At 49.3% G+C, this 22,172-nt stretch overlaps 1 protein-coding gene across 1 annotated transcript; it reads right to left on the minus strand.

Annotated features, from left to right (window-relative positions):
- Positions 1–264: 264 nt before the first annotated feature.
- LOC125946496 (uncharacterized) lies at positions 265–5,364 on the minus strand. The gene is made up of 3 exons (XM_049670007.1): positions 5,202–5,364; positions 2,916–3,041; positions 265–484 (listed from the first exon to the last, which is right to left on the minus strand). The coding sequence occupies exons 1-3, from the start codon at positions 5,343–5,345 to the stop codon at positions 323–325; spliced, it is 432 nt and encodes a 143-aa protein (XP_049525964.1). The 5' UTR covers positions 5,346–5,364; the 3' UTR covers positions 265–322.
- Positions 5,365–22,172: the final 16,808 nt, after the last annotated feature.

The raw sequence follows: 22,172 nt of genomic DNA on the forward strand, positions 1-22,172 counted from the left end.
ATTTAGCCTCATCTGCCGACTATTGCTACGTATTCGCGGCATGGCGAGTTATTTCACACCACTGTCATGCTCACATCACACCACAGTCAGTCTACAAGTCGCGTAACCGACCGTTTCTTTCTAGAAGTGGTTACAATATACCCAGGTCCCCGATAGGCTCAGTCGTTTAAGACCGCAGTCGTTCAAGACGGCGTTGTCGAAAAGAATGCGCACGAGACCACGCCGCAGCGCTACCACGTAGAAATACATGTATACTGTCTGGCGCATAGCGTTTAATGACACTATATCCGTCGATCGACTATAGCCGCCCGGCTATGCCTGTTTAATTGCAGTTCCCTGCACCCTTTAAGGCCTCGCAAGTATAGGTAAGGACTTTGAAAGGTTCGGCGCTGCATGTCCTTTTGATGTCCTCCAGGTGCACGTTGTAGAACAGCATTGCCAGACGGCGCCGAGGTTTCGCAAGTGCCCGGCGGGCTTTTTGCCACTGCGTGCATGGAACACATGTACGTCCGCATTAGTGAAGGTACACGTCAAATTATCATTGTTTTTTTTTTGGTTAAGAACAATTTCGAGAGAAGATATCTCTAGCAGACATCCGTGTAATCGCGAGCTTTTTTCACGCTCTTTTATGTAGCACGTATTGCGCAACAGAAAGCATGAAATGATTTTAGCTCCCGTTGTCGGCGACCTTCAAATGACATTGAACCAACAGCCAGAGCCGTTATCCGGGCACTCAAATCGAGAACGTGCCGGCAAGTGTCGAGAACAAAACGAGATCATCCGGTCAACCAGGGCCGCATTACATACGCTAGTTACACTCCAAACGAGTTTCTAAAAATATTTCTTCCGAGTTCTTCCTCATGTTTCTTCACAATATCACTCAAGCTGTAACGGTGTTCAAAAGGCAGATACAGGAGACCTAAAGCCGACCACTTCGATGCGACAAGAAGAAAAAGTGGCGGCAGACGCCGAGCGCGCTGGACTGTTGCTTGAAGAAACGCGTTTGAAGGCGGCGGCACCACAGGCAGCAAAAGACGCCACATGGTAGTACTTTCATGCTTACATCTACTCTCGATTACGGGAGAGCCAGCAATTTCTCATGTTGCTCTACAATTTTCGCATTGACACTTCATAATTTGGACACCAGTTTTGAAATATAAATTCCCGAACTTGGCGGAGAAATGCGTTGGCGTTCCAGTTCCGTTCTTAACAAAACGTTTTATGCGTTGAAGCACAAAGGTAACTGGAACGTCAATGCATTGCTCCGCAATGTTTGAGAAACAATATCTAAAAAAATTGGTGTCATCCTGAAAATTCGTTCCAAGTGAATCCGCATCTACGGCTAGAATTTGTAGAGAGAGAGAGAAAAAAAAAAGGTAAAGGAAAGACAGGGAGGTTAACCAGAGATTACCTCCGGTTGGCTACCCTGTACCGGGGGAGGGGTAAAGAGATTCGGCAGGAGAGAAAGAAAAATAAGTATAAAAAAAGGGGGGGGGGAAGGAAAAAAAAAGAAAATCGCGCGCACGCACGCGCGCACGCACGCACGCACGCACGCACACGCACACGCACACAAACACACACGCACACAAACACACACACACACACACAAAAAAACAACGCAGTCGGCGAAGGCGTTCTAGTGTTAGAATTTGTAAATTGCAATATGGGCCATAAGGTAATTAGCTGAAATACTAATTCGTGATTTTTTGTTAATTAGTCGATTATGCATTTTTTTGCTAGTAATGTCTGCCTCTTCGAGTAGACCAGCTCATGAACTAGAATTGTGTTATCTGCCACAAGCAACCTTTAAAAATTTTGTAAAGTGTTCGCTGTAACACCCTGAATAATGAACGACGAGAAGGGGAACCGAGGGGCCCAAATTTTTGTTAGTGAGATCATAAGAAGCGAACAAAAACACGAAGAACCGCATAGCGGAAATTACTTTTAGTTCTTAACTGAATTAAACAAATGATAACTGAATGCATTTGAAACAAGATAAAAAAACTGGCCGTAGGTGGGATATGAACGCAGGTCTTGGCATTACGCATGCGATGCAGCGAGAACTACCGCGGCGCCTTCAGGTAGCATGTGCGGGTTTATTTACCAGTTGCCTGCATTGAAAATGTTCACTTGCTACGTGACACCTGCGGTGGATAGGACGTTCTACTTTCACTGCCACAGCCGTGAGTGGTGGCGCTGGCTAACACACCCAGTGTTAGTTCTAGTACGCAGACATAAGTACTCCAGACAGTGACAGTTTCGAGTGAATAAAACGGCTCGGCGTTCGCTTAATTTGTAATTACTCGCGTAATGCGAAGATGTGGGTTCGCGTCCGGCCCTGTGGCCCAGTTGCTTTTCACCACTTTCACTACATAAAAGTGTGTTTACTTTGCGTGTATTCGCAGGCTTCTTTCACGCTCGGAAAAGCACTTTTACGTAACGCGCATTGAGCAACAAAAAGCTGTATCGAGAGTTTGTAGTTGCTCTACAATTTTCTCTTTCCGACTTTGATAGTTAATTGCCTGATTAAATCTCAGTGATGAAAAAAATTACTGGCGGCTACTCCACTGTACTGGAAACAATATACCCGCCGTGGTTGCTTAGTGGCTGTGGTGTTGGGCTACTAAGCACGAGGTCGCGGGATTGAATCCCGGCCACGGCGGCCGCATTTCGATGGGGGCAAAATGCGAAAACACCCGTGCACTTAGATTTAGGTGCACTTTAAAGAACCCCAGGTTGTCCAAATTTTCCGGAGTCTCCAACTACGGCGTGCAGGCCTCATAATGAAATCGTAGTTGTGGCACGTAAAACTCCATAATTTAATTTTAATTGGAAACAATATTGTCACGAAGATAATAGGTTTTCTTCGAGTTGGGATACCCCGTACAAGTCCAGCACATCCCCATTTTACCTACCTTGTCTCGACCTGATGTGTGATATTCCGCATAGGCGACGTCCGATTTTGTTCCATCCGAGACGAATGAGCCGTAAGTGAAGTAGGGGTCCTTTATCAATGTAGGGCTTGTCGCTTTCCCACAAACCTGAAACGGAACGTCAATTTTGAGAGAATCAGTCATGGCTCATGCGCGTGCAAAGTCTAAAGTGCGTGGGTTATGTAAGGTCATCGCAGCACATTTCTTTATCCAGTGCTTCAAAATCGCGATACTAGCCGTAGTACGCAATACTTGACAGTGTCCCGCGAGAACTGAGAGCGGTAAAGACTGGTTAGGTCTGCTGTGCGCACATAATTTATTGTGTGAGAGTCAGTTACGCCCACTGAAGCAAGCTGCTTATTGGACCACTTGAAAGCGGTGTATACACAAGCATTATACGCATGAATGTCCCGGTGGCGTATGTTTAAAATCTAGAAGGCACAGCGCCTTAGCAATCGCGATTGAACGCGATTGGCTGAAACGGCGCCGGCGACGCCCTTTGCAACCTCGGAGACAGTACGCCGCGCCACCTAACGCCTTTTACGCTAACCTAACCTAAGCTGACCTGACCTAACCTAGCGTAACCTAACTTGACCAAACCAAACCTAACTTGTCGTGGGTGACACGCAAAGGCTATCATTCTCACGGCGTGACGTCAGAGCGTCGCCAGCGGCGTTTCAGCCAATCGCGCTCAACCGCGGTCGCTAAGGCGCTGCGCCTTCAAGATTTTCGATATACGCGTCCCCAGTCTGAACGGGGAGGATGAAATGGGACACAGTTTAGATTTGCAATGAATGGGTTCCATGTTACGTACTACGAGTGGGCAAATCTTTCAAGTGTGTGGGGCGAAGCTTTGACCTGCTCGATTGGAACAGCTTGGGTTCCTTTTTGTAAGGTCGCAGAAGTCTGTGTTGTCTTTTATACGCTGCCCTAGCGTCCGGGGATGATGATAAGTTATGTTAGGATAGAGGGACGCTGAGCTCAAAAGGTACAAATAAACCAGGGAGCTTAACCAGAGGTAGTTCCGCCTGGCTACCCTGCGCGGGGGATGGGTGCAGGGGGATAAAAAGAGTGGAAGGGGACGGGGAAGGGGAGACGATCCCAAACCAACCGCGTAGACTATAGAGCGGTAGGAGGCGGCCTTCTTAATGTCTATCGTGAAGCCCCGTAGACCGCAGCAATCTTAGTAGCGCAAATAAAGCCCTCTGGAGGATGCTCTTAGGTAAAACTGACCTAGAGCTTTCAGTTGTGCTAGTGGTCGATTTTCCAATTGGTTTGTCACTCTGAACCTCACTTGCCTGTCAGCACTATAGCGCAGGGAGACACAGATAACGCGTGCGAGCGTCTCTTCCCAGCTGCATGTATCGCACGTGGGGCTGTTGGCGATTTTAATAAGGAATTAAGGCATAAGGGTTAGTAAATGCTACGTCTATGGCCACAGACGGTACAGTAAATCAGCTTGAACAATCGGTATCGCACTTCTGTAGACCTGTATATATATATATATAGGGCTGATGATGATGCTGATGATATACAGCATGCAGAATTTATATAGATCCATCCGAATTACATGAACAATTCGCGAATATTTCTCACCAAACTTGCTTATAAACAATGCATGCTCTCACATGCGCTGTAAACGAATAGATGTCTGTCCTGTCCATCTGCCGTGCCTCTCCGCTTCTTCCTAGCATTTTTTTTCGCTCAGCGTCATTTTCGATCAGATTAAATGATATCGTGACGAGAATAAACAATAAACAATAATGTTTGTGACCAAGGTAGACCGTATAAATCATGCCGTAAAAGCGCCAGTTTGAATTAGGGCTGGGGTATTAGATTTTGCGTACCCAAAGTTTGGTGACCCAAACCGCCGGGCGTACAACAGAATGCAAGAAGTTACAGAAAATAAACACAAGGCAGTAAAAAATAACGTGAAAAGGACGAGGCGCCTTCGGTGCGTAAATGACACTTCGGGTATCACGCGCGCGCAAGGGAGGAAAGTGTGGAGGAAGCGCGCAGTCTTCCGTCGCGCGCAAGGAACTGAGCGGAGATGAGGGCGGCGCTGTAGTCAGTTTTCACGATTGCCGTCACCGTCCGCCTTACGGTTTCGCATCTTCTGTGGCATCACAAAGCGTCCTGCAGAAGCGCCCGTTTCACATTGCAGATATGTTATTTAGGAATAATTTAATATTCTTCATCATGGTCCCTTTGTCGTTGCTAAACGCATGCTCGTTTGCACGATTAATACTACGCAGAACGGATACTCACCGCGGATCTAGTAGTCATGCCGAAATATAGGCACTGGCCGTAGACACTGGAGGCGACATCGGACGCTTCGGACTTCAGCGCGTACATCAACGTTCCCATCTCGAAAGAGAGGCCTACCACAGTCTTTCCTTTCCCGTAATCCATGTTTTCGGTTATCAGCGTCCAATGTCTCGTCTGCACATAACCACAGGCAGACGGGCAAATTTGTTCAAAATGTTCCGTTAAGAGAGCTTTAAACTCTTACGGGTAGATCACGTGATCGAACGGCGCATGCTTGCAATATATTGAAGCGTATGGTAATTCATTTCGTTCAGAATAAATCGGGAAAAGGCGATCGTCTGCAGCCATAACGGAAGAAGACGGTGGCAGCGCCATCTGGTAACGTTATGGCTTTACAGGGTAAGTGCACCGCCTCTTTCACTGCATGAATGAACGTTTTCAGAAGTGTTCAGTAGTGGCAGGGAACCATATACATGGACAGGCTTCTCTCTCGTATCTGCGCGACTCTTGTGAGCATGCGTGATGCACGAGAGAGAAATCTGTGGACTTTTGCGTCTCTTAATCTGCCCTCGCCGAGGTATATACTACGATTAAGGAAGACTCGCTTTGCTCCGTTTGTCCTTGACTGAGCTGTATGCACAGTGCGCGACGACTGATCATCCTCAGCATGGGCGTCCGGAAGGTGAGGTGAGGGGGGGGTGGTATTCCCCCCCCCCCCCCCCCTGGGAATACCGCGACCATGGAGCCGACCATTGTGCGTACACAGATGCTGCACGTTTATCATGCCAGGTGCAGGTATTTCGTTTGCGCTTTTACTATTCAATAATGTGTTCGTTACTCCTGCACTAGAAGCCCCTGGGAACTTCATACAACGAAGTTTTTCACTCTCTTCTCCCGTAATTGGGAGAGGCGAGAGTGCCTGTCATTTGCGTATTTGGCAAGGAGCGACGCGCAGAGGCGTCCCGAAGTTCACATGCCAGATATGGGCGTGCGTGCATATATGGTTGGGGGAGGCACGGACAAGTTGTCTATCCTCTTCGAAAGACCTCCACACTGACCTGTGAAAAAACGTGTTTGCGCGAATTTCCGCCGCGCCCCCGCTCGCTGGCCGTTGTTTAGTTGCAAGCCTTCGCGAGTGTCGTCAGAAGAATTCTGCCCTCTGTCTTCCAGCAAGGACGAATAATATTCGCATTTTATTGCGATAGCAATTATATGACACTCTGGGCGCATTTTTGCCATCGCCATCACCGCGATGTTTCGTGTGAGCATGCTGTACGTGCGAGTGGAAGCGTGCGTGGGGAGCCGACGATCGTGGACCAATCTCGCGCGCGCAAGGGAGGGAAGCGGGGAGGAAGCGCGCTGTCCTCCGCCGCGCGCACGGTACCCGGCGGAGGGCTGCGTTGCACTCCATCACCAACTGCGGAGTGCGCGGCCGCGCGCGGTCTGTGATAAGGGCAGAGTCTAGGTGCGCCGACGGCTCATACTTTTGTGCGTTCTGGGTTCCCGCCGCTCAGTTTGCATTCAAGCGAATGACACCACGAAGGCCGCTTCACTCGCTACTGCGGTTGCGCTTCCTCACGCCAGCCTTCTGACAGCGAGTGTCCGCGGTCATCGAGTGTGATGTGTTCATGTTTGACTGTGCGCGCTGATACCAGGCTTGTTAATTTAGTTAGTAAGCGAATTTTTGCAAGTTTATACGGCCGATTAAGTACTATCTTTATTTTGTACAGGTGTCTAGTAATTTGCTATCGCAATCGATGCTTCGCCTTTCGGGCGACACTGCGACTTATTTTACGAATTGTTTAAGATTGTCTGTTTCTGGCTGTAAGTGGGCTTACTGCTTAATTTTCAGCAATGCGTTATTTCTTGATCTGCGGCAGCAAGCTAGCGTGCGAACGTGCTACTGAACCGGCTGTGCATAACACGCTGAAAGACTGCGGCAGTCTCATACGGCCGCCTCTATGAACACGGGTTCACTTGGCAAGTTCTCGCTTTGGCTTGATCGCTAGACACGCGATTACTAAACTTGGCGTGTCGCATATTCACACACCCCTAGAAAAAAAGTCATTTCTTATACACAACTGCGTGCACCTCATTCGGTAAATTCGCGAGGGCCCTTGCGTTTTGCAAAACAGCACGTTCGCTATAATTCTAGACTATCTACGTATACTGTGCGTCTGTCACAGCAGTGCGAACGCAATTGACAAAGGGTCGCAGAGAGCTCAATAAAATGAAACCAGCGATGGAAACAGCAGAAGACTATACCCAACGGCTCTCCAGTTAAGATTTTATAAGTTAGTGAAAGGCCTTGGACTACAGGGCTGTGGAGTGTCACACACGGCACCGCGAACATAGACCGTTCGATCGAATATGCCGTGGAAAGGCGTTTGCGACGCGACAACGACACGAGATTTGCCTAGATTATCGCTTGTTGCCATCCTGATCTGCACTTCCTTTCAGTAGCCACCGCCCTAGACGAGACGCATTTTTTTATATTTCAGAAACACCGTTACGACTCCACCGATGATTACGTAACTCAACGGGATGCAACCGCTGCAAAGTGCTTTAAAGAAAATGCGTTACTGCAATTCTTTGCAATCGTAAAAAAATGCACTGGCAAAAAAAAAGGGCATACGGAGAAAAAAAAATTATACCACCTTTCCACTCCGTGAAGATGGTCGAACAGCGAAGCTGTGTTAGTTACACCGACTGTTACTTGTGCATGTGTTGCACGTGATGCTATTGCATAAACACATGTGATAGAGGTCTGCAACACGAACCTATATATTGAAACGTTGAGAGGCAGCGACTTCTTCCTCTGCTGGTCACGTGACCTCTCTTCCCTCGGCGCGGCTGTCATTCTGTTCCGGTCACATGACCTGCGTGACACCGGCGGACGGACGGACGGCGCAGCCTCGACCTACAAGAGCTCCGCTGTTACAATAGCGACTGCATCTCGGATGAGCGTAGGTGCGGCTAATGCCGGTGACAGCAACACGGGAAGAGAAGACCCGCTGGTCTCGTCCATACACCTTTTCTTACACCCAAGGCAACGCTAAGAACGCTGCAGAAACTTTCCCATTAAGTTCTACTCGCGCTCGCGAATACAGTGCGTTACACGTGTAGGAGAGGGGTATGCGTCGTGCAACCCGGTCTTAAATGAGGTCTCGTGCTCGTATGTCGCAGAATAGGACGTTATTACATGAAACGCGTCCAAGACATGGAACTATTTACCACCAGACGGGCGCTGTGACACGTTGGTGCGATCAGCGGCGACGGTGCATCACTAGCCCTCGCGACCAATTATATTGTCTGTGTACTTTGCCTGTAGGAAGCCGAGAAGTGCGCCAAGTAAATCCACGTCCGGACGTCCGCAACTTGCTGTAATACGTGAAGTAGTTATTCCACAGAAAGCGTCGCAGTTAAATAACAGAAACAGCTGCCACACTAGGAAACCCATACAGAAACGTATCGGAGACTTCTAAGATGGCACTGCGTGAGTAGCGGTAGTCTCGTCGCAGACACGCAGAAAACGCCCTCCTACGGCGCTGCTAACAGTCGCCACTCGGCTTTTAAGCAGTCGACGCTCGTCCTATAAACAGTCGACGATCGTCCTTTAAGCAGTCGACGCTCACCCTTTAACTTCATATCGCGCGTGAAAGTGTTTGTGTGGCTAATACCCACCAGGTCTGGGAAATCGGTATACTTGCTGGCGTAGACTGTTGGTGGCTGTGCGTAGCAGTATCCTTTTTTTTCCATCATGGTCATCATTGTGAACGAGGAAATGGCGACCACAATGTCAAGGCTGAAGTTGCTGGAGAGGAAACATGCCAACAGTCAACGCTATTGTATCGTCTACGTAATCAAACAGGAGCGTCATGGGGTAATATTAGAGCCAGGTGATAAAAAAATGCAAACTAAACGCTCACATATGAAACAAGCGCGCGCACGTAGCGATAGGAAAGCGGTAATTTCTAGCCGCCGAGAGTATACGAGTATATGAAGGAGACCATAGTAAAGAGTGAATGAAATGGTGTGAGCCGTTGACGACGAGGGCGTCACTAAAAGCTACCAGAAACCAAACTGATACACAACGGATACCCGAAAGGCCCGTTAACCTTGGATGACCTACTTCCCAAGAGCCAACGCGTAGATAGGCCGCTAAAAACTTGGAGGAAGGCAATATATACTATAGGAGAGAGCAGTACCTCACGTAGCCAGCATTTACGAGCGAACTCTCCGTGAAGCCACTGCTTTAGCTTTTGCAGCGAAGCTTTGTATAGCTAGCAGATTCGTCCGTCTGTCGCCTGTACGCATAAACTATCATCAACAGCAATGGCTCGAGCTTCGTCGTCTGCTTCCTCAGCTGGCTCCGTTGCCGTTAAACATCCCAGCCAGCGCTGTCCCAGCGTAGAATTTCACTTCTCTTCTGTCGTGGTAAAGGGGAGGCCATGTTTACGGGGGTATGAGCCATTGCTTAAGGAGGTATGAGCCATTCATTGCCTTACGGGACGGAAATATTTAATTTTTATGAAATTTCGAAGAAGCGCAAGCGGCAATGCGACAACAGCGTGTGTGTAACATGATTTAGAAACACAAATATGTAAGCCATTCATTGAGAAAGACTAATGTACCGGGGCCGCACGTTTCAGCTTCGCTGGTTTACGATCTGTACGCAGTACTGGGCGGTGATCTTTTTCCTTCGCCTTATCGACCAAACAAGTGACCTCCGAGACTCGGCCTGGTTTGGCTATAGGTTATGTTAGCGTAGGTTATGTGTTTGGTATATATGGTATGGATAACTTTATTTGGGTCCTGAGGAATCAGTCTGGGACTGATGCGGGCCGCTCCCACGTCGGGACAGAGAGGCCGAGCCCCTCTGCCGCCACACGGGCCCTCTGGACTGCCCCGAGTTGGTCCGCCAGCACCTCACTGTGCAGCATCCGCTGCCACCACCGTTCACTTTGAGAACCATCACCGGCCAGTGCTGGGCAGTGCCAGAGCATGTGTTCTAAATCGACCAAACCTTCACACTTACTGTAATAGACTGAAACCCCACAGTCCGGATTAATTTTATTCATAACTACCGGGTTAGGGTACGTCCGTGTCTGCAGAAGCCTCATTGTAACCGCCTTTGGCCTATTTAATTTAGAATGTGACAGGGGGAATGCCCTGCGTTCTAAGTAATAGTGCTTGGTGATCTCGTTGTAGGTCAACATCTGGTCCCTGAACTCAGGAGCGGGAAATCCAGCTCCATCAGGGAGGGCACGGCACACTAATCCTCGTGCCTCCCTGTGCGCCACCTCGTTGAGGTTACGCGGGGATCTCTCCACTGACCCCATGTGCGCCGGAAACCAAGTAACTGTATGCGGAGTGATATCCCTACCCTGCAGCAATCTGTGAGCCGGTTCCGCAACAAGTCCCCTCGAGAAGGCTTTAATCGCAGATCGCGAGTCACTAAACACCGAAACTCTTCTTGAATCAAGTAGTGCTAAAGCAATAGCCACCTGCTCAGCAACCCCCGGATCCTTTGTATAAATGGAAGCGGCATTTCGAACGCTCCCTTTTCCATTTACCACCACCATCGGATAACCATCTTTCCCATTAATCCATGCCGCGTCAACGAACGCAGACTCCTCCTCCTGATCCTTTGCTTCTCGCAACAAAGCCCTAGCTCTCGCCATCCGCCTCCTTAAATTGTGCACAGGGTGCACATTCCGCGGAAATGGACGAACCATGATATTGGTCCGAAGGTTAACGTTCAACTCGTGTAGCCGTGCCCCATCGCGCGACACAGCCACCGATTCTCCGATTGACTCCATATACCTACCTAAGATATACCTACCCGCTGGTGTACCTAGCAACCGCTCTCTCTGTGTCGTACGCTGAGCCTCGGCAATTTCATCTAAAGTATTATGCAAACCCAGTCGCAACAACATATCGTTTGACGTACTCACAGGCAGACCCAGCGCCGCCTTAACGGCTTTTCTAATTAAAGCTTCCATCTTTCTCCCCCCTATTCCAATGTAGCATAGCTGCCACATACGAGAAATGACACAGAATAAATGCGTGAACTAGACGCATCGCACCCTCTTCGCCTAAACCCCTATGCCTATTAGAGATCCCTTGGATAATTCTTATGGCCGCCTCCGTCTTCTTGGTAATACGCTGAATGGTTCTGTTATTCGACCCATTCGCTTCAACTACCAAGCCCAGAACCCTGATAGCCTCCTCAACTTTCGGCATCAACGACCCATCCCTATTGTGGATTATAAAGCAAGTCACAACTTCTGGTACCCAAACCTTCGGCCTACGGCCCAGCTTCTTAAATTTGAAGATCAACAACTCCGACTTTTTAGTGGAGAACTTGAGCCCATAAGACCTAAATACTCTTCCGTAAGTGTTACCACCTCCTGCAACCTATAGCCTCAAGCACTACCACCTACATACACTCCATATAGTGACGTCATCCGCGTAGATAGTATAGCCAATACCCTGGACAGTGTCCAGTACACTCTAAGAAAAGGAGGAAATGGGGTATTGAGGTTACTCCTTTAGGGGAGGAACTGATCTGCCACAACCATTCCTCCCTTTAGGGGGTAAGTGAGAGGGGATGAACTGTTACTCCCCATGCGGAGGACTAACAGTTGCTCTTTTCCGATGTTCCTCAAGGGAGTAACGGTTATTCTTTCCGATGCTCCTGCAAGATGGAATTAATTAAATTAGCCATTTATTCGCTAATAAAAAATTACTGGGCGAAAAAAAAAACCGCACCGGCAAGTAGGATTCGAACTCACATCCTCTCGCTTACAAATCGCGTACCCTAACCACTTCACCATGGCAGCTCGGTTGACACGTCAAGTTACCGAGTCGAGGTTAACCAGCTTAACGCAGGTGCGGCAATAACAGAAGAGACTCGGCATTTGGTGTATGCTATGCCGGGAGAGTCTAACGTTGCGCATACTTACAAATCTAAGCGACTACACAAAGAAAGTTGCCTGATTATTCTTACGGTGATTTAAACTGAGACATTACGTGATCTTCGTGTAGCGAGTGCAAACGGGGCACGCAAGACGACAGAGGACAACTTCTCTATCGCTTAGCGTGCCCCTTTTAAGCTACACATCGCTTTAGTTAAGTTTATAATCTCCTTGGAACGAAAGGAACTCCTTAGGTACTACTGGCCAAGAAAATCTGGCAATCCATTTATGACTTGCGCGCTTAATGCGTATCGTTCACTTATGGTGTGCACGCACACGAAGTGCACGGCTCTTCAGATTCCACCTTTTAAATTTCAGGCAATATTCTCACGAAGATGCAAAGTGCTGCTTTACATCTAGTTCAGATAGAAAGTACACGAACTTCCAACTATTCATGATATATAGACAATACCGCGTTCGCCGCATCACTCCACGAGACGGACGAAAACAGCAAAGTGCATGGGGAGTAACTGTTGCAGTTCGTCCTCGCCGTTGCTCTCTTTCGGACCAGGGATCGTACACTTACTCTCCAAAATTTGCACACGCCACCCACACTCCTGCAGTTACTCCCTTGAGGGACGAAAGTGCCGTTTTTTGGACTAACTGTGCAGTTACTCCCGTTTTCCCCGGAATACTTCTTAGAGTGTATATTAGCCAACTTTGACATTGCAAGATTGAATAACATAGGCGATAGTACGGATCCCTGCGGCGTACCACGGCAACCCAATTTAAAGACTTCCGATTTGATCTCCCCTAACCTAAGACATGTCCTTCTACTTATAAGGAAAGCCTTGACAAAATGGAAAAGCCGCTGCCCCAGATTCAAGTCCGATAGCACCCGTAGAATGAAAGAATGTCGGATATTATCGAAAGCCTTTTCTACATCAAGTCCAAGTAGTACGTACCTTAGTATCCCTTGTCTGCCGATCAAGTAGCTGATGCTTAATCCTGATCATAGCATCCTGAGTCGAGAGGCCGGGCCGAAATCCTATCATCGAGTGCGGAAAGACCCCATTGCCCTCAAAATAGCGCGTTAGCCTATTTAAAATGACACGCTCAGCGACTTTCCCCAAACACGATGTCAGGAAATGGGTCTGAGATTTTCAAGCCCTATAACTTTCCCCGGTTTGGGTATCAGAAGAGTAGTTGCAAGTTTTATACTCTTCCGGGAAAGAGCCTTCCTTCCATAGGCTGTTTATCTCCCGCGTTAGGAACTCCATAGACCCCTCATCTAAATTTTATTCATGATGCCATTCGGCCCTGATGCCGATCGACCATTGAGATCCTGCAGCGCCACCCTTATATCGCTTTCAGTAAATTCCTCATTCATATCGCTATTCTCATCCCCACGATATTCCAAAACCACGTCAGATGTATCGTGCCAGGTCTCAATAACGGAAGGTATCTGTCAGTACCTTCAGCAACTCCTCCTCCGTGGAGTCCCGACACGCCTGATCGACCAGCTTACCTTTCACCGTCCTCTGATTAGATTTAGTGTTTGTCTCATCTAGTAAATGTCTGAGCAAACTCCAGTCGCTTCCCCTTTTAATGCGACCATCAATAGAATTACATACTTCATCCCACTGCTGCTTGCACAGTACCCGACAATGGTCTTAAATTTCTCGTCCAATAATTGCTATGCGCTTTCTGAGCCTTCTATTCAACCTCTGACCCTTCCATCTCACTAACATTGACTGCTTCGCTTCCAACAAATGCGCCAGGCGACTATCCATTCGTTCTGTGTCAATATCGGTCTTAACCTCCTTAGTGGTCGCCTCAACGTCACTCTTAAGCTGACTAGTCCACTGTTCCAAGGTCAACTCACTCCTCTTCGATTCGCTCCATTCTTCCTTTCCTAAATGCATCCCAGTCAACTACCCTGAATGTGCGCTCCTTTTTATTAGCCACTACCAAAGTAATCATAAGAATGTAATGATCGCTACCAAAATCTATATTAGAATTGGACCAGGACGAATCCACCACCCCCCGAACAGAAGTGAGATCCGGCGTCGAATCTACATGTCGACGTGCCGCATCTAGTGGGATACGCAGGGTCTGTAATCAGAGATAAATTCAAGTCTAGTGCCCGCCTGCCACAGTCTCTCCCTTTAGTAGTGCTATAAACATACTTCCACACACGATAGGGTGCACTAAAGTCTCCTCCAATAAGCAACGGTGCATCCTTAGCCAGATTGGCTGCCTTGGTCTAGAGAGATTTGAAACTCTGCTTCGTAAGTTAGTTAATTCTGGTTTAATGGCGCAAAAGTGACTAAGGCCATGCTGCGCCAGTCACAAGACAATACAAAAACAATGTTAGGGCAGTAAAAGCTGCGTTATTTTATAGTTGATGTAAATAACCAGTTTCATCTAAAAAGTTGAGCAACTCCGTGAATGGCACTAGCGGGTCGTTCCCCTAATAGTAAGGTGGGGTGTAAAGGTATATGCAAGTTATCTAGATTTTGTAAAAGTTTCCGTCTCTGTGTTTCGGTATGTGGACGTGTCATAATAATGTGCATTACTGTAAGTGGTTCATGGCACTTCTTGCAAGTTGGTGGGTTTTCTTTTCGAAGTAGAAAATTGTGTGTTAGATGTGTGTGCCCAATTCGAAGTCGACATAAGATTACCTCATAGAACCGCTCTTGGTGACTGCATGATTTCCACTCGCCAAGCAGGGGTTTAGTCACATTTAACTTGTTATTTATGCACGAGTTCCATTCCTGTTGCCATTTTGACGCAAGGGCCTTACGAATCGCTTGGATACTGTCTTTGTATGGAAGTGTTGTGCGAGTTATGTTTTTGAGAGCTGCCATGGATGCACATATATCTGCTGCTTCTAGAGCACTGCACGGGCCGATTTTTGCGGCCCGGGCCCGGCCCGGGCCCGTTTTTACATTGGGCGGCCCGCCCGAGCCCGATCAAAGCATTTATGGCAAGACCCGGGCCCGGCCCGGGCCCGGAAATATTCTACGTTACCCGCCCGGCCCGGCCCGCCACCCCTTTACCTTAAGCCCGAGCCCGGCCCGAGCCCGACTCGAAACCGGCCTGAACCCGGCCCGAGACCGAAAAATACATGTTTTTCAGAGTTGAGAAGCCCGAGAATAACTCGCAGAAAGCCCGAGCCCGGCCCGGGCCCGCGTCAAAAAACCCGAGCCCGGCCCGGGCCCGGGTCAAAAAGCACACGCCGTGCCCGAGCCCGGCCCGAGCCCGTGAAAAAACTCCTCTACCCGGCCCGGCCCGGCCCGTGGGCCGGGCCGGGCCCGGGCTTTCGGGTAAGCCCGAGCCCGTGCAGTGCTCTAGCTGCTTCATTCCCTGGTATCCCAACATGGCTTGGGACCCAGCAGAATCGTATGGTTCTTCCGTATTTGTTACAAAAGACCATGTTTAAGATAGCACCAAGTATGGGTTTGCAGGCGGAATATAAATTTAAAGCTCTCAGTGCACTTAACGAATCAGTATAAATTGTAGCATTTTTCAGCTTCTCGGTGATAATTTTTTTTTACTGCTATCCATATTGCATAAACTTCGGCGGTAAATTGTGTGTTAGATGTGTGCACAGATGGGGCGGGGTGGGAAGCAGAATGGTGCATTCGAATACTAGTTTCCCAATTTTTCGTTGCGATTCCCACGCCCACATATTTTTGTGTTTTAGAGCCATCAGTGTAAAATTCCGTGTAATTTTTGTATTTTTCTTGGATAGCTCGGAACTCTTGCATTATGTGTTCTTGTGGGGTGCCCTTTTTCTTTAGATGTGTTAGTGTCCAATCACATAACTGTGTGAAATCGCACCACGGGGGCAATCTTTGTGGCCTTTCAGCAGCTTGGAGTACCTCTTGAGGAATGTCATAAGTCTTGCAGTATTCCTCGTGCCGTAAAAGAAGTGGCCGAATCATGTTCGGCCTATTAGTGTAATGTAAGCGTGAGTTGCACTGTGTGACGATATTGTAACATAACTGCTGCGGTGATGACTGAATTTTGAGTACAAAAACTTTGAGGGTTCGGATGGCACGTCGATAGGTTGAAGGCGACCAGCCACTCCGTAGAGGTGGCTTTTTCCGGCGCTGACATAAATCGCAAGAAGCGACGTAGCGGTTGACGGATCGGTATAGACCGGGCCAAAAGAATCGGCGTCGTACACGATCGCACGTGCGAGAGACGCCAAGGTCACCAGCCGTGCGTACATCGGGTAACTGAGAGAGAATGGTGGCACGCAGATGGCGGGGAACGACAAACAGCAGCTCGGGACTACTAGGGTGCATGCTGCGCCGATACAACGTGCCATCCTGGATGATAAACAGTCGAAGGGAGGCCGGTCGGACGGCGCAGACGCGAGCTTGTCCATGACGTCACGTATGTAGGGGTCACGGCGCTGCTCGGTGGCGAGGTCAGCGAATGCAGAGAGCGAGGGAACAGGAGCAGGAGTGTCGGTCGCAAAAATATCCGGAGGGTCGACAGGATGACGTGACAGACAGTCGGCATCTTGGTGTAAACGACCCGACTTGTAGGCCACGGTGTACGGGTACTCCTGAAGTCGCAATGCCCAGCGACCGAGGCGGCCTGTAGGGTCCTTCAGGGAAGAGAGCCAGCACAGCGCATGGTGGTCTCTAGTGACTGCGAATGGCCGACCGTATAAGTATGGACGAAATTTCGGGACGGCCCAGACAAGTGCAAGGCACTCTCGCTCGGTGATAGAATAGTTGCGTTCAGCAGCAGAAAGCAAACGACTTGCGTATGCAATCACACGGTCATTCCCTCGCTGACGCTGAGACAAAATGGCGCCGATTCCATGACCACTGGCGTCAGTGCGGACTTCCGTAGGCGCAGACGGGTCGAAGTGCGCCAAAATAGGTGGAGATGTCAACAGGGAGATGAGCTTCGAGAAGGCGGTCGCTTGCTTAGGGGCCCAGGAAATTGAAGCATCAGCTTTCAGAAGCGCAGTAAGAGGTCGGGCGACTTTCGCAAAGTTATGAACAAAGCGGCGGAAGTAAGAACACAGGCCCACAAAGCTCTGTACATCCTTGGCGCTGGTCGGGACGGGAAAATTCTGCACAGCCCGCACTTTATCTGGGTCTGGGCGCACACCAGATGAGTCAACAAGATAGCCAAGGATAGTGATTTGGCGGTGACCGAAGTGACACTTCGACGAATTAAGCTGGAGGCCAGCATTTCGAAATACAGAAAGAACTAATGAAAGGCGCTCGAGGTGTGTGGCAAACGTAGGAGCGAAAAGGATGACGTCATCTAGGTAACAAAGACAGATGGACCACTTGAGTCCATGCAGAAGTGCGTCCATCATACGTTCGAACGTGGCTGGGTCATTACACAAGCCGAAAGGCATGACTTTCAACTGGTATAGGCCATCCGGTGTTACAAACGCTGTCTTCACGTGGTCCATGTCGTCTACAGCAATCTGCCAGTAGCCGGACCGAAGGTCGATGGAAGAAAAATATTTCGCACCGTGAAGGCAGTCCAGCGCGTCATCGATGCGGGGGAGAGGATAAACATCTTTTTTTTGTTATATTGTTCAAGTGCCGGTAGTCCACGCCGAAGCGCGAGGTGTTGTCCTTTTTAACTAGGATTACGGGGGACGCCCACGGGCTTGAAGACGGCTCAATTATTCCCCGAGAAAGCATCTTTTCGACTTCCGTTTGAATAACTTGTCGCTCATGCAAGGACAACCGATATCGTCTCCGGTGAATCGGATGGGCGTTGACAGTGTCAATTATGTGTTTCGCAATAAATGTCTGACCTAAAGGGCGACCATCCAAGTCAAAAATGTCGCTGAATGAGGCGAGCAAACGACGTAACTGGTCGGCGTGCTGAGGCGTGAGATCAGGAGAAATCATGTTGGAGACGTCGGTTAAGGTAGTTGGTGAAGAAGGCGATGAAGCACCTTGAGACGACGTTTCAGTCGTCAAGGCCGAGAGGTGGTAGTCTCCACAAGATGACTGTGTGCCTAAAGCTATGTCTTGCGGTAGAACGTGGCTGTATGGTCCGAAGTTTAGAATAGGCAGGCACGTAGAATTGTTCGTAACATTGACAACAGTGTGAGGAAGCGCAATGTTATGGGTCAGGGGGACGTCCGAAATAGGAGAGACGATGTAATCGCCGTCAGGCACAGGTGGGGAGGGCGAAAGAACGGCGCACGTCATAGCTTGTGAGGCAAGACAAATGTGCTCGGTTGAACTTAATCTGCTGGAAACTTCCTCAGGAGGGTCAGAAGAGCAGGGCAAATCGAGCTGAACAAGTCCCGCGGAGCAATCAATCAACGCCGAATGCGCTGATAGAAAATCGAGACCCAAAATAACGTCGTGGGGACATTCTTCCAGAATAGTGAAAGGGACAGAGGTCTGACGGCCGGCGGCACTGACACGAGCAGTGCACATTCCTATGACGGCCGGCGTTCTGCCATCGGCGACCCGCACAACACAGGACGCAGCAGGTGTGATGACTTTAGTCAGGCGTCGACGAAGATGGTCACTCATGACAGATGTGCGCGCTGGTATCAAAGCCGTTACAAGGACACCATCCACATACACCTGAAGTAAATTTCTATCCGTCGGCAGGGTCAGCAGAGGAATTTCAGTCCAGGTCGATGTAGCAGCGTCACCCCTCGGAGCTGCACCCGCCAGTTTTCCGACGAGCGCCGGTACATGGGCGACGGAGAACGACGAAGAGTAGCTGGGTGAGGCAGGGGCCGTCGAGGAGAAGGCGAACGACTGTGCCGTGTAGGTGGCGAGGCCTCAGCACGCTGGTAAGGCTCTGTGGGTTCTTCCGGCGGCGGGCGACTACCTGGTGAGCGATGGTCTGGTTGGGATGCAGATCGAAATGAGCGTGTCCAGGTGTTGCGGCAGTGACGAGAAATATGGCCAACACGTCGGCAGTTAAAGCAAATAGGCCTGTCATCTGATGTTCGCCATTCCATTGGGTTACGATAGGGCCGTGAGAGGTACTGGTTCCGCGGAGCCGGGACAAGAGTAGTAAAGGCGTTGGATCGGTTGATGGGCCAACGGAGGGAACACCAAGGTTCGCCAGTTCTTCGCGAACGACAGACTGGATTAGAGAAACCATTGGTCGAAAATCGTTCGGGGCATACGTCTGGGAGTTAACCGGCGATGCGGCCTCTATCTCTCGGCGAACGATGCGCACAATGCTTTCGGACGTGGTCGGCTGAGGCGCGGAATGGTCTTCGCACGATGATGTAGCGGCTGTATTCGGAAGACGGGTATACTGATGGACAATTCGACAGCCTTTAGCTTCTTCGAAACGTCTGCATTCACTTATGATGTCGTAGATGCTGGTGCAGTCCCTGTACACGAGCAGGTTAAAGGCATAGTAAGCTATGCCCTTCAGCACATGGTTCACCTTTTCATCTTCCGGTATTCGCTCGTCCACCTTGCGGCAAAGGGCAAGAACGTCCTGAATATACGTCACGTATGACTCGGCTGACGTCTGGGCGCGAGTTCCGAGTTCCCTCTTCGCGGCTCGTTGTCGCCCAACTGTCCTCCCGAAAAGGTCGCAGAGCTTTTTCTTACATTGCTCCCAACTCGTTAGCTCCTCTTCGTGTGTCTGAACCAGACCCTTGCCGTGCCGTTCAAGAACTAGATCAGATTGGCTAACATAACGGTCTGGTCCCACCTGTTACTTTCGCTGACACGCTCGTACAGCCGGAGCCAATCTTCGACGTCCAGGTTGCCGGTCCCCGTAAATGTGCCAGGGTCGCGGGGCTGAGCCAAGATGACGGTTGGCATGGTGGGCACCCTTGTGGTCGCCGTTGTAGCCGCTTCGTCAGTCGGCATGGTGGTAACGGCCAGGCTACGTCCGCTTCGAAACTCCGTCTCGCATGAGATGTACCCCGGTGCTCCACCAAAATGTGACACAAGGATGAAACTAACAGTGAAATATATTTACAGCTGATAGTACAAGAGACAGGCAGCGCAGGCAAGTCCCTAACGTTGTTGTCTTCCGACACCAGCTCGTTCCTAAGGAAGCCAGGGGCTTTCAGAGCATGTTGGCTCGCATAGACCAGGTGGTCTGGCCTCCACTCCGCATCCAAATACGGCTCCCACGGTCGGGACCAGTATACATGCTGCATCAAGCATTCAGCACGGTACCATGCGTTTCACTTCCTAATTCCTCCTTGTCTAAGGAAGCCAGGGGCTTTCAGAGCATGTTGGCTCGCATAGACCAGGTGGTCGGGCCTCCACTCCGCATCCAAATACGGCTCCCACGGTCGGGACCAGTATACATGCTGCATCAAGCATTCAGCACGGTACCATGCGTTTCACTTCCTAATTCCTCCTTGTCTAAGGAAGCCAGGGGCTTTCAGAGCATGTTGGCTCGCATAGACCAGGTGGTCGGGCCTCCACTCCGCATCCAAATACGGCTCCCACGGTCGGGACCAGTATACATGCTGCATCAAGCATTCAGCATGGTACCATGTGTTTCACTTCCTAATTCCTCCTTGTCTAAGGAAGCCAGGGGCTTTCAGAGCGTGTTGGCTCGCATAGACCAGGTGGTCTGGCCTCCACTCCGCATCCAAATACGGCTCCCACGGTCGGGACCAGTATACATGCTGCATCAAGCATTCAGCATGGTACCATGTGTTTCACTTCCTAATTCCTCCTTGTCTAAGGAAGCCAGGGGCTTTCAGAGCATGTTGGCTCGCATAGACCAGGTGGTCTGGCGCACTGTAGCTGCTTGGACCACACACATGGTTTCTTGAAGAGAGGACAACGGAAAAGCATGAGCGCTGGGAACGTTCAACGAAGTACAAGCCCCAGTACGCTCGTCCTGAGCGCGACAACGCTGTAGGTGGCTTGAGCGCGTATCTGCTGATCAACCTCGTAGATTAGAATTATTAGAAGGGATGAGGCACACCAGTAAAAAAATACGTTATGCGCTCAATTTGTGGGTAACACGGATGAACTTCAGAGCGTGACGTCAGAAAGGCTCCACGGTGGCACTGCCTTCACTCACACCGTTTATGACAAGAGATGGACGTATGTACACAGTCGATAGAAGCGAGCATGATGCCACGATGCCTAACGGGTAGAATTAACGACACTCGTTAAATTACCACCACCCCCCCCCCAAAAAAAAAAAAAAAAAATTTGAGCGTCTGAATGGCCGCGCTGTCGACTACCACAGATGGGTATACCTGGCCTTTGGTTTTTTTTAGACCATACATAATTTAAAAATAAATCGCCTGTGAAAGACAACAAAAGCCTAGTCTTCGAGCTGGATTTAACCAAGTGGCCCTTACCCGAGAAATGAAAATGAGTGATCAAATACTTACGGAAATTTTACTTATAACATCTTGAATTTATTACTCACAACACATATTGCAATTTGCGAACTGTTGTCGGTTGAGTTTCCATGAGTGTTCACTTGGAAAGTACGGCACCAGTTTCGAGAAAATCATGCTCAGTGTGTGTGACGAAATAGATTGCCGAACGTTAGAGGTATTTTTGTGCTTCACTGACATAAAACAGTTCGTACTGAAAACGAAAAGAGCTGGAACAATAGAATAAAAATTATTTATGCCCCTTTTCTACACGTAATTCGGATGAGCTGCAGAGCTTGACGTAGCGTTTAATACGTTGCATCATTGCTTAAAAATGAACAGAACATCCGGATATCTCGGGACCAGTGGTGTCCACAAAGTTTATTGGAAGTTGATGTGCTTCGCCAGCACAACGGCTACAATTCGGAAATTGCAATATGTCTCGCAAACAATTAACACAAACCGTTCAATGCAAAATTCCATTATTTAGCGATTTGCGCATTTCATTTCTCCTCCAAGTACTGTCCGCCTCTTCGAGAAATTCAGGTCAAGAAATAGAACTGTGTCCTCGGGTACAGACGTGTTAAAGAATTATGTACGGTATAGAAGAAGAAAGATCGGGCATATAAGCACCTGAGGTATATCTTATAAAGTCTTCGCACATTGCACGAGACCGGGAGACCGGGGGGCCCGGCCCGCCCGGCCCCC

This window comes from Dermacentor silvarum, chromosome 7 (assembly GCF_013339745.2).
Source record: "Dermacentor silvarum isolate Dsil-2018 chromosome 7, BIME_Dsil_1.4, whole genome shotgun sequence".
NCBI lineage: Eukaryota > Metazoa > Arthropoda > Arachnida > Ixodida > Ixodidae > Dermacentor > Dermacentor silvarum.

Excerpts from the sequence above, each read along its gene's own strand:
- LOC125946496 (XM_049670007.1), bottom strand. The coding sequence starts at position 5,345 with ATGGATTACGGGAAAGGAAAGACTGTGGTAGGCCTCTCTTTCGAGATG. Across the intron at positions 3,042-5,201 it reads GCATGACTACTAGATCCGCG|GTTTGTGGGAAAGCGACAAG; the intron begins GTGAGTATCCGT and ends GTTCCGTTTCAG. Across the intron at positions 485-2,915 it reads ACACATCAGGTCGAGACAAG|TGGCAAAAAGCCCGCCGGGC; the intron begins GTAGGTAAAATG and ends CCATGCACGCAG.